The sequence below is a fragment of the Anopheles marshallii genome, chromosome 2 (assembly GCF_943734725.1).
Source record: "Anopheles marshallii chromosome 2, idAnoMarsDA_429_01, whole genome shotgun sequence".
NCBI lineage: Eukaryota > Metazoa > Arthropoda > Insecta > Diptera > Culicidae > Anopheles > Anopheles marshallii.
This window is the reverse complement of record NC_071326.1, coordinates 21,053,170-21,065,754: the sequence shown is the minus strand read 5'-3', so window position 1 is coordinate 21,065,754 and position 12,585 is coordinate 21,053,170. Positions and strand designations below refer to the sequence as shown.

The 12,585-nt window shown below is 45.5% G+C and overlaps 2 protein-coding genes across 2 annotated transcripts; one reads left to right on the top strand and one right to left on the bottom strand.

Annotated features, from left to right (window-relative positions):
- The first annotated feature begins 1,881 nt into the window (after nt 1-1,881).
- LOC128708957 (WAS/WASL-interacting protein family member 3-like) lies at nt 1,882-3,103 on the top strand. Its single transcript, XM_053803938.1, has 2 exons — nt 1,882-2,899; nt 2,964-3,103. Exons 1-2 carry the CDS (start codon nt 1,882-1,884, stop codon nt 3,101-3,103), a joined length of 1,158 nt encoding a protein of 385 aa, XP_053659913.1.
- Nucleotides 3,104-5,901: 2,798 nt separating this feature from the next.
- Nucleotides 5,902-6,308, bottom strand: LOC128709044 (keratin-associated protein 19-2-like). Its single transcript, XM_053804028.1, has 2 exons — nt 6,297-6,308; nt 5,902-6,201 (listed from the first exon to the last, which is right to left on the bottom strand). Exons 1-2 carry the CDS (start codon nt 6,306-6,308, stop codon nt 5,902-5,904), a joined length of 312 nt encoding a protein of 103 aa, XP_053660003.1.
- Nucleotides 6,309-12,585: the final 6,277 nt, after the last annotated feature.

Below are 12,585 nucleotides of genomic sequence, written 5' to 3'. Positions count from 1 at the left end.
CGTTAACGGGACGTTAAAACGATAAAAAATCGTCTATCGAGATATGGTCTTAAACTGGTTTAAAACTGACGGAATACGTAGATACCTTCTGGAATAAAATTCTCCGCACGATTTTGGCCGCGTATAGTTCTATAATGTTAAGCTCTATGACTGGTACGATGAACTTACTATCATACAACGAATTAGACCCTTAAGGGTTTGGTATGCTGGTGATGTCATTAGATTGACACCGGACGACCCGAACCATAAGGTATTTTCAGGATGGCGTTGAAGCTTCTGCCAGAAGCCCAAGATAATGTTTTTCTCGTCTGGATGGAATAGAAATGGAATATTATTACAAAAAGTATTCCCCAACTTCAGCCCTTATATCTATTACACTAACCAACAAAACAAGAGCATATTTTACCTTGTGTTGGAAGAAAATAACCTTCCAATACAATCTCAATGGAAAGCAATTTCGCAAAACCATCGATTGGTAACTGCTCACGCACTGGTTTAAAAAAATAAGCTCAATTTACCATAAAGCAATAAATAACCGCAACGTTTATGAGCCGAATGTTTAGTGCGGCAGGATGAGTACCTCCGTTCGCAAAGCAGCCCGAGTTCGGGCACCGAGTCCTGCCGTCGTTCGAATGCAGATCACTTCCTTACGCAACATTTGGTCAGTTTACAACTGTGTGATGCATAAATGTGATGTAAAAACAAGGCTACCGGGCAGCAGGGAAAACACGAAACATCTCAATGGCACACCAAAATTGGCGCGATGAATCAATTTAAATATAAATCACTTCCTACCGTTTGCAATCGCGAAACAACAGTAACTCCCAAACGACACAAGTAACAAGAAAGTAGCTGAAACAAAGCTCCCCCTCATTTTACGAGCAAATTGTCCCGGCGATCGCGTTTGTGGTTGTGTGTATGTAAGCTCCTACAGCTGATGCGCGGAAAGAAATCGGGTTTCCCAATGCGATCGAGTTAGCGATCTCGTCGTTTCAAACCGACAAACTGCAATGCAACAGCTGACACCGACAGAACTTGAAAGCCCGAAGCTTGGTGGTCTTTTTCCAACGCATTCGTTACAACATCCCATAAATGGGAGCAGGATGGGTAGTGCATCGGGCTGATGCACCAAACGAAAGCCCTCGGCAAAACACACACACACACACACATTCCCCACACACCCACATCACTCTTACTAGCTCCATTCACGGACATGCAAAGCGATGCACGGCTAATCGTAGCGATCGCTAAGTTCGATTATGCTATCGGGTGGAATGCTGAACCTAAAGGAAGCCAATCCGGTTGGAATGCCTTCGTACCATCGCATTTTTACATCCCGAGCACGTATCACCGGCCAACCGAACGGAGAAAATTAAACATTTCCCGCCATTCCGCACGCTAGCCCTTGGCACTTGGCATGCATCGCAAGCGCCATGGCGGTCTGGTCCGCCGACACTCTGGCCACAAACCCCTAACGATTACTTTTCTTTTCATTTTACACCACCCAAAAAAAAAAAGCGCACTAAAGCGACCGATCCAAACGGGGCATGATGGTTGGAAGATGTTCATTTTTGGAGGGTGTACGGTCCACACCGAAGGTGCCACAGGGAAGTGAAGTTCCGTATTATAAATATGACCCACCGGTACCATGGACGACTCATTGTCAAGCTGGCCTTCGTGTAGGTCATCCGGTTCGCTACAGTTAAGGTGTCCGCGTGTTTGTTGTGCGCGTGTGTGACCGGTGTCCCGGTTGTGTGTGTGTGTGTGTGTGTGGCAGCGTGTAAGTGAGACTCTCTGGCTCTGGCCAAGGTGCTGTAACCATCTGCCCTGAGGTGTTCTGCCAGTGCTGTGCAAACGTGCAAAATCTACCGCTGTCCAAAAATGACCCGAAGACTGATGTTTGTGTTGCTGCTGGTAGCTCTGGTTGCCTTAGACCCAACGGCCGCACTGCAGAAGAAGAAAAAGCGTGGCATTTACCATGGATTGCATGGATTTGCGCTCGCGGGTCATGGTGTTGTTCCATTGCATGGTGTACCGTCGTTACACAAGGGTTACCATCCTAGCCCGTATGCGAGATTTCCCGGTCTGCACAAGGGATCGCTCGGTGGGGTGCTTCCACCAGGCTATGCCCTGTTCCCAGGAGGTGCTAGTGTAGCGTCCTATCAGCGAAATTTCCCACGCTATCCTACGCTTTACGGCGCTGGTCTATACCCAGGCTTTGGTGTTGCTCCGGTTAAGCCGCTGGCCGGCTTCGCTCCTACCTTCGCCACCGGACTAACTCCCTATGCCCCTGCACCGGCTCTACCGGCCTATCCTGCGGCAGTTCCAGCTGCTGTCCCAGCCGCAGCTGCTTTCCCACAAGCATTCGTACCACTTGGAGCGCCGGCTGCCAGCGGTAACACCCAGCAGACATACTTTGCGACCTACCCCCAGAAACCGCTGATTCCCGTTGCGGTTCCCGTACAGCCGGACGTACCCGTGAAGGTTCCGGTCGTCGTCCAGAAACCGTTCTACACGGGTTTCTCAACCGTGGTACCAAACGGAGGACTGATACCGGGCGGAATATACAGCACGGGACAATCGGTCGCCGTCTCTAATGTGCAGCCCCAGTTCGTGGGTATTCCGGTGGCCACCGGAAGTGCGAGCGGCATTACGCCGGCCATCGCTACGACGCTCAGCTCGGGCACTACGCAAGTCACACAGGCACCCCAACAACCCTGGCGACCGGTTGTGGTGAACCAACCTGTACCACCAACACCAACACCACCGTCCAACGCGTACCTTCCTTCGTACGCTACCTCGCAGGGACAGATTTACATCAGCAGCACACCGGCCCCATCGCTGCACGATCACCATCAGCAGCAGTCGCATCATCAAGCCTTGCTGGATCTCGATCAGGGTAGGTATTTAGCTAGCTTAGCTCTCTCCTGCTTTTGAGCTAATATATCCTCTTGCTGTAACAGGATCGCTGCACCAACAGGACGGTAGTGGTGCCTTTAACGGACAGCCGTACGATGTTGCTTCAAACCACGGCCGATACACGGGACCATCCAGCTACGATGTCGATATCACCCACAACGGTTACCAGAAGAAGAAAAAGTAGGAAGCATTTGTGAGCCACTGCGTCCCGCTGTTAGTCATATGCCAGCAGTATCTTGGTTATGTTATGAGTTTTTCCACGTTTTGTTTTATTTTCGTGAGCTTATTGAACTAATTTAAAATGAATAAATTATTTTCACCTCGTACAATCACCTTTCTGGCGTTGGTGGCCTGTATCACATTCAAAAGATTTCAACGGGCGAGCAAGCGATGAACCTGAACTATTCCTTTCTTGACACTTTCGTACATGGTTTACTTACAAAACTGTCACGACAAAACGTTCAAGTTGGAGGACGTGATTAAGCCACACGGAAGTAGCTGAAGTTCATCGTGGTTCGTTTCACCTCAACCTTAGTCGTGTCTAATTTTACCGAATTTTTTGGGAATTGGTCAAAATTAAATAATCTTCAAACCATAAGCGTGCTGTTCCTTAACTGAACCGTTGTATGGACGGAACGGACGGAAATGGGAAAGTTTTGTGTGTACGTGCCTGTGGGATAAGTTTCGATTTCATATGCAAGAGGCACGATGCATAATTTCTTCGGCATGTATGGTTGTGGTATCGATTGCATATTAATTTAATAACCATTGCTCTGTCGCATTATGGTCTTGGCACGTCCATTTTGTACATTAGGATGCAAGGTTGTTGGTACGTACAATAGATGTTCACTTTCATTTGTCCGCATAGTGCAGGTGGCTTAGATTTGATGTATTGGTATTTAAAATTCAATAAATAACGGTCCCCTGATCAGCAACGGGCACGCGTACCCGTACATCATACACTGTGTAATGCCGATTGCATACGCGTTCGGCGCTTATTTGTAAGATGCGTTACAGCTGCAATGCAGATACACTCGTGTGTATTTTACGCTCATTACTGACATGACTACACCAAACAATATGCTTTTTATTTTATTTAAATTTCCCATTGCTTTTTGCGAAAATGGTCACTTATTTACTAAAGTTAGGAACATTATGGTTTTTACACATACATACAATATAATAAATACATCAACAGGCAAATATGTCACTTCAATTTGTAGTGTTAAAGGTATACTATGCACATGGGATGGCTGGGAAATATTTGCATACTATCTGGAGGCAAAATCTACGATCGTTTTATTATCTATCGTACTGGAAGTGTTTGCTCATTCATTCATGCCGGAGGTTCTAGTTTTACATTCGATAATGAAAGTAGCGTGCCTTGCTGTTGTTAGATTAATTAGAGAAATTTCTTATTTCCGTGTTTCCAGACATGCAACGAATAGAAAAGAATGAATGAATTGTGGTGAGTAAGGTGCGTGATTATGGTATTAATTAAAATTATTTAAGAGAGATAACCTGATAACCTGATGAACGAGGTTACACGATTGTTAGAATAAAGTCAAGAACGATTGTATGCAGTAGTAGAAACAAGACCTAAAAACCAGTGTAATAGTGTGAATGATGACGTCAAACATTACAGTAAACATTATTACTGTAGTATGTAAAAAAGACTAGCTGTAGAATTCCAATTGTAGAAAGGAGAAATTTCAAATTTTTTGATGTATACTATTATCCTAAACACATAAAACAAACATTTTAAATGAACACAAATTAACAAGTTTTTTATTTGTACAGTCATTTCCCAAGTTACGCGAATAGTGTGTGCCAGAAACATTCGCGAAACTCGAATTTTCGCGTAAGTCGAATTCCCTTTATAATATCGTTTAAAATTAATATTCAGGGACCCAATACTTCATTTCACGTTATGAAGTGTTCACATTCACAATTGAAATTTCTATGTTTATTTCGAGCAATTAGAATATAATCTTTGCAAAAGTAATATAAAAGTTTATAATACCAAAATGTAATTTGTTTTTTCGGAAAATAGAAATTTGACAAATAAAAAAATCAATTCCAAATACTGAAATTACTGTATTAAATAAAAGTTTACTTCTTTTAAGTTTATAATTGATAAATGAATATTTGTCAATATTTCAAAATTATGGAATATTTAAGCCAACTAATGACATAATATGAAATAACAACTCATTCGTATGAATATCGAATGAGATAGAAAAATTGGAAGAAATGCTAGAACAATTATTACATGGCTCTAATGTGTGGTCCATCCGACAACAATTTGTCCACAGGATCGAATTTAAGCGGGTTTTACTGTGATCTCAGCTGGACATCTTCTAGTAATAAATCGTCAAGCGAAGTTAACAGACCCTTTACATATTTTGCTTGATTTACCACTTTCAATCCTGATATTCCCCGCTTATTTCTTTCACTCACAACACTCAGTGCCCTGAAAAAATGCTCAATGGTTTACGTAAAAGAAATTTTCTCCTTTTATTTTATTGTACTGTACAAATGCTACAGACTAAAGTAAAAAAAGAGTAGTTGTAATAACACAGTAGAGGCAAAATCAAGTATAGTAAAATAGTCGTATACTTTCGAAAGTATTCACAGCATTCGTCCAGGAAAGTCGGGTCGGGAGAAGAATTTTGATGGAACCAAAGCTCCACCATTCGTGGTACCAGTGGCCAGTACCATGAAGGCGAAGGGATGCTCGAAACACCTGTTGCTCCTAATCGCTCTCATTCCGATGCGGCACGAAAATGATCACGCTAGCACAGTTTAAACTGGATGGCATTAGTTTTCGACGAGTGTCTGGTGTAGAAAGCGCAATGGACAATCTCATTCTCACTATACACACACTCACACACACATACACACTATCTGCACTATCGAGCAAACTTCACTTTCGTTGAATCACATCTCCGGATGGGCAGGAGCATTCGGAGTGTATAGCGCTTAGTGGAGTCCGTAACCCAGACCGTACGGATAGCCAGAGTAGCCGGAGTAGCCACCCAGGTATCCGGAGTGGGAACCGTAGTATCCTGGGTACGATCCATAGTAGCCAAGCTGCGATCCGTAGCCGAGTCCGTGACCGTATCCCAGTCCGCCAATACCGCCGTAGTAACCGTGACCGGCCAAACCAGGATAGCCGTTGTAGCCGTAGCCGAGACCGCCGTAGATTCCACGCTTCTCGGTCACCTTCGACTCCTCGGCACCATAGACGGCAGCGATGGCCAGGACGACGAACAGAGCAATCTGATCGAATAGAACCAGGTTAGAAGCGGAAGGAATATTAGAATACGACACAACACATTCGGGCACACCACGGCCACTTCAAGCGCTCAACTTACGAAGGACTTCATGGTTGGTTGGTTGGTTGGTTGGTTGGGTTGGAAGCGTAGAACACTTTGCACAGTTCTGTACACTGAGATTGCAAGTTGCGAATTGATGCTGCTGTTAGGAATTGCCAGTACTTTTATACGAAAACTGGCTCCCTCCAAAGCGGTCACAGAATTTCCCGTCCGCGCCAAAGGGTTTCGCACGAGCCAAACTCTGCCACCCGGCCACCCCAAACATTTCCCCGTTCGTCGGTTTTTCGTATCGACCTGCCCTCAAAGCATCCGAAGCCGGGCGGCCCTCTCCCTTTTTTTTGCTGTTGTTGCTCGCTTCGCGCAAATCGTGCGAATTTTCCCCGGCATACGGCGTACGTCGGCGCGAGGTGGCCAGCGGTGGGTGGTGGGGACGGTACAACCCGGCGAGGCGCGTTAGTGCATCGGTAGTGCATCGAGCAAATGCAGATCACCGCTCTCTGTTCTCCCCCATTTGTCCGTCCCACTACCAACACGCTCCGTTTCCCCCCTTCGTGATCGTGCTTCCGATCCGTTTAAGCATTCGTACGTCATTCACTCTTGAGTCACAGCACGACGAAGCCAGTTGTTCTTTCTGCCTCTGTTGTTAGCCGATGAAGAATAGCGTTTGTCCGTGTTTGGGTCACGGGGGGGGTTTTTTTTTGCGTGGATTGCAAGCTGCTGGAAAATGTAACCGATTGGGTGCGTGGAGACTTTCGGCGGCAAGCATGCACCGAAATATACAATTGTTTCCTAATCTAGCGCCTGTGTAGCGAACGGCGGGCATGAGGTGGAGTGGAGGATTTATTCTGTCATTCGCTCGCTACAGGCTACACCCACAAAACCCATCGTGCCGGCGTGTACAGGGTGTGAAAATATTGCGATTAAAGCCACCGGCGCACATTAACGCACCTGCAAAATTATTGCTCCTCAAAAAAAAAAAGAGTGGAGATATCCAACCGAAAGCTAGCGTACAAATCGCATCGCAATGCAAACGATTAAGCGAATGGGTGGTCAAATCGGTGGTATAACAGATTTATTGCTTTACACGCCCATGTTTTCCCATCAAACGAAATGTGAAAATACATCAAACCAAAAAAAAAAGCCTCCCCATCCGTTTGGAGGTAAAACAAGAAAAAGGGGTCATCAAGTCGAGGGAGAAAAAATTCAGAAACACAGTTCAAAACGCTGTAGTACCCAAAGAATCATTTGAATTTCATTAATTGTTTCTTCATTAATGAGATAGTTAGGTGCGTGTTGGCTGTTACCATCGGAAGACAATGATGCGCTAAGATGATGTGGTGTTTGTGTAGTTCTGGTAAATATGTTGATTGGCAAAACCCATTGAAGTTCGATTGAAATGTTAATGATATGTTTTTTTGTTTGTTTCGCGTACTTGTGTGCTTAGAACATGTGTTAGGCATGAGTTTTGCTACTTATGGGCTTGACGGAATAGCCAAGGCGAATGAGAATAATTATGAGAAATGTTCTGATGAACTAAGGAACGAAGTTCTATACTCATTAGAACGTTGAACACGCGGTGTAACAAGCTTGCAATTATTATAGATTTTGTTGGTGTTTATTCATGTTTATTAAGAACGATAGAGTTTTATCAATAAAAATTAAATTTATTATATTCTGCAAGAGATTCGACGATCCCAAGATCACAATTAAAAAAATATTATTTAAATTATTACTTTAAACTATTTAAACAACGAGATGTATTGCTGTGTAAATTGCCAAGCAATTCTGCATCAAAGATAAGAATAAAATACATCTAACGAGTGGAAAAAACGTAAAAGAACACATTAAGCTAGAACCATGCAGTTTCTATGCAACCATGCACCATGCGTCCGGCGGTGCAACAGTACGTGTGAATAGAAAATATCAACAAACCAATAAATAACTAACAAATGTTCGCCTCGCCGAAGCGGGTCGTGAGAAACAAACCGCCTAGTGCATTGGACACGACCAAGAACCACACATTTCCTGCCAAACCGAACGATCGTGGCGTGCGCTGGCAACGGTGGGTTGCCCGATGCACTATCTTCACACCGAACCGGCTCGCCGATGATCTAACGCACTGAAATTGTGCGTCCACGGTCCGGTCAGTCGGCCGGCAAATGGTGAGCATATCGGGCGAAAGCTCCTCGTTCTCCAAATGGGTGCGTCTGGGTGGTGAAAATGAAAGCAAAAACTGCATCACATGTCACCCCGGTCGATGTCTCCATCTCGGTGTGGCTCGGGCCGGGAACGCCTGAGCTGAAAGACACAGCGGTAGCATTACAAAATGACGGGCAACGGGTGTTGTCGCCCCATCGTTACACACATGAACCACCCCACTACATGATGCAATACGCGGCAGCAGGTTCACCAAACGGGTGCACGTGTCTCGCACCGTAACGCATCGCAAAACTTCACAACGTTCACCGTGCCGGCTGGCTAACGAAAGGGACTCCTTCGAAAACAACATAAACTACCAATCTGTTCACATCATTTCGGAGCAAATTTGGCGGTTGGTAGAATACTAACGAGAAGCACTCCGTTGAGAGACGTGCATGAATTATGGGCAACACCCGAGGCCCGGTAGTGCCGGTGACACATACTAATTTGTGCGGGGTTGGTATGGATTTTCAGTAATTTCGAGCTTCGATTTCACACCCCTGAGCCCCTTGGTTCCGATGGGTCTCCAGTGACTGTGCTGTGTCATGCCGATCACGTGTATCCTAGTTTTGTGGTGAAAAGCACCGTGGCCGAATGGTTTTGTGTGGTTATGCTTTATTATTATACGGTGTTGATCGGTTTCGTCGGTGAAGACGGTGATTTGACGGCGACTAAACGGAACTAGTGCGTTTCATTCGGTTGATTTTTTAAAAATATCAATCAATCAATATTCCAAGCAACACACACATCAAAGGATTTTTCTACCACATTCCTTCAAGTAAAAAATCGCTAGAAATTAGATAAAATAAGTAAGACAATCGTTAAACAGACAAAGAGTAACTCGTTTTTTTAATGGTCTCGCTCTTAAGCGAAAGCTTAACAATGTGATCTTTACATCCGGATGATCTCCTCATTGATGAGCTCTCATAATGTCTAACATAGTATCTTGTTACATCTCCATTGCAAAAGATCCATTTTCTCTAATAGACGATCGCAGTTCTAATTGTTAACATCAGTATTCTAGCCACAAAACCTGAGACATCCAATGGGGCTTGTGGTTTAGATTACCGTGTCAAGCTGTTTCCAAGCTGTCTTTTAAGAGCCTGACCCTATACAACATTAAACACAGGCTACTTTGTCTGATATAGACGTGCCGCACAAATCTTGCGTGCTTAGAAACATCCACCTCGAACAATGACCATTTGTCCTTGTGACAAACGCGCGATCCCGCAGCAGCAGTTGACCCAACGACCAACGGGTGACAATTTACCATCGCCCACCGGCATACGGATCGCCCCCGAAGGGTTAGATGACTAACGACGGCACTTCAGCCCACCGCACGATCCCACGGTGATCTGATGATGGTGTACGGTTTGGGGAACTAATCACCCGCCAGCTATCCAGACGCCGTACCGGTCAACAATGGGTTTCTAACTACCGTGTTAGGCCAACGGTGTCGCCAGTCAGTTTGCCAGTTGCCAGACATGGGCTGCGGCAATTATCGAACTTTGGGGCCCCTAGGCGACCGTTCGTGTCTTATCCACTCGCAGCATTGAAGTTACTCACTAACGCCTGAACCTTATGCAAACCGGCCATCTGCAATGCCCATTTTGGTGATAAGCAACAAACGTACGGCACGATAAGGCACCACCGATGATTTTTCCCCTTTTTCATGGTCAAATGGGTGGGAAATGTTTGTATTTTTCTTTCCCGCTTCACCGCTTCTAAGAACCAAGAACCCGGACAATTCACCCCGAAGGTGTGAAACCAACTGGTTGTGCGTTGGGCTTTATCCCATTAAATGCTTTTTACCCGTGGCGGCACGATTGTTTCAAACACTTTGGCCACTGCCGACAAGCAACGGCGGCAGCAAACAATATCACCGAAGGGCAACCGATTGTTGCTGCTGCACAGTGAGACAACTCAAGCCCGCTAACGGCAACCTGTCGCCCCCGGTCCGGATCTTGGTGATCGAGATAAACGCCTAATAGCCTGGTACCGTGTACCGTTCCGAACCATTCGAAAGATTTCCAAGAAAACTTCTGTAGTTGAAGAGTTCTTAAAAAAAAAATAGACATACATTTTCCATCTGGTTCAAGGTCCTGGGGGAAAACTCCATGGCCAGCAGATCGGACATTAAAGGAAATCGATTCGATACGGAAGACATTTGCCGGCGGTGGTCTATACCGATGTTAACAGTACGTTTAAAGGCAATTTATCAGCCGTGTCAAAAATGTTAACTTAATTACCCTCGATTGCGATTGATATTTAAAAGCGGTGATCTCTATTGCCAATCAGCTGCAGTTCGGCGTTGCCAAGGGAGTGGACGCGTGATTAATCATCTTCGGGCACCGCAAAAGGGGCTGCCTGGAAAGTGTCCATCCAACGCCGAGCGCTTATTAGCTAAAGTCAGAGCATAATCGAGCAGGGTGAGGTCCTACGCCGAGAATCTGAGGTCAATTTTCTCAAACACCTTGTGCCATTTTATGGACTTTTGCGAAGATCATTACGTGTAGAACGGTTGATGTTAATCAACGAATGGGAGTGTTAGTTTAGGTCACGAATGGAGCGATGTTTGTGAACAGCAAACGATTGAACATTCTAAAGCGAATTGACGGGAAACCGCTGAAGAAGGTTGACAGTTTACCATATTTCAAAGTCCACGATGGCGGGAAAACCGCTTTCAATGTTTCAATCGATAGGCTTCCATCTCTAACTTCCATCACAACAAATCAAACGGAAATTGCGGTTAGGAGCTCACCATTATCTGTAGATAATCGTTGCGGATATGGTCACTACGGCCCTGAATTATACCGTGCAGACACCGCAACAGAGAGCCCACGCTAGGACGTGATTAATCAAACAAACGATTCTGCTGTATTAATAATATGGGGTGATAATTTTTAATCAACCCAGAAGTGTTGACAGAACCGTGATTCACACTATTGCCTCGATTAGAACACTGTAAGCACCTACTTACGGTACCGCCATGCACTTGAGCGCCATTTAGCAAAGGTGAAGGTGATGCGAAATGATCTATCCACTGCCCTGTTCTACATTGCATACTACGCGAATCCGTCTTAGTTTCCACCGTGTCTCGAACACCAACGAACCGTAAAGTGTAGCATGATCGTTCGTATCTCTCGGATCTCCAAAGTCCGACGGCGAGATGTACGTGCAGTTTCTACACCCCAGGTATCACCGGTTCGTATCAATTGGCGTGAAAATTTTGTCCAACCAAATGTGTTGGATACCCGGAGCAACAGAACGTGGCCAGCCGGGAAGGTAATGGATACCTTCCATACATCTCACTTCCAATACATCATACGTCCAAGCGGAGCTTGAACGGTTTGTGGCCCAAAAGCAAATCTTCCCTCCAGATCAACACCGGATAATTGAAGACCCGGCGGCGTTCCGGCTGTGTTCTAATGGCAGCCTGATGGTTGTGTTCATAATAGGCACCTAACGCGCCGACGGTTTGGCGCTTGTTGCGATCACGATCACTCCAACGGCCAGCGCGGGCCGAAAAAGCAAGATGTGTTTCTGCTATATTTATTCAATCCTTTATCGTGTTCTACCGGGTACGGGGATGTATTGGACAACCTACCGATGGGCGTCTCGTGCCGGGAGACAACCGGGGGACAGTTCGAGGGTTCGCAGGGCGTTCACGTGGTGCACGATTGTGCCGAAAATGTTTACCCATTCGCTCGGAATCACATTTTAATCACGACAATTATTTATAGCGCAATCGCATCGCATTGAAAATGTAATTGCCGTGCGGTGTAACGACCGATCGATTGCCTGTAACCCGGTCAGCAGAGCCCGGGCCGTCAGGTAGCCCGGCAAGTCAGCCAGCCATCCAGCCAGCTGCCGGGTGCCGGGAAGGTTCAAAAGATGTTGCCTACTATAAATTAGAGTTGGCGCTTGTTTCGTACGCCGAGAGACTTTAGACTATGGGCAAGCTCCAGCTGTAGGAGATTGAATTTCGAGCTGCACTTTTGATGGATTGATTCATCGTCGTGCGACCAGTTGTAATGCATGGGTTTATTAATTGAGCGAAGATCTGGAATATAGCGGTAGAGAATTATGGATTAGCTTTTAGGTTCTTAAAAAAATAAACTTCAACTCT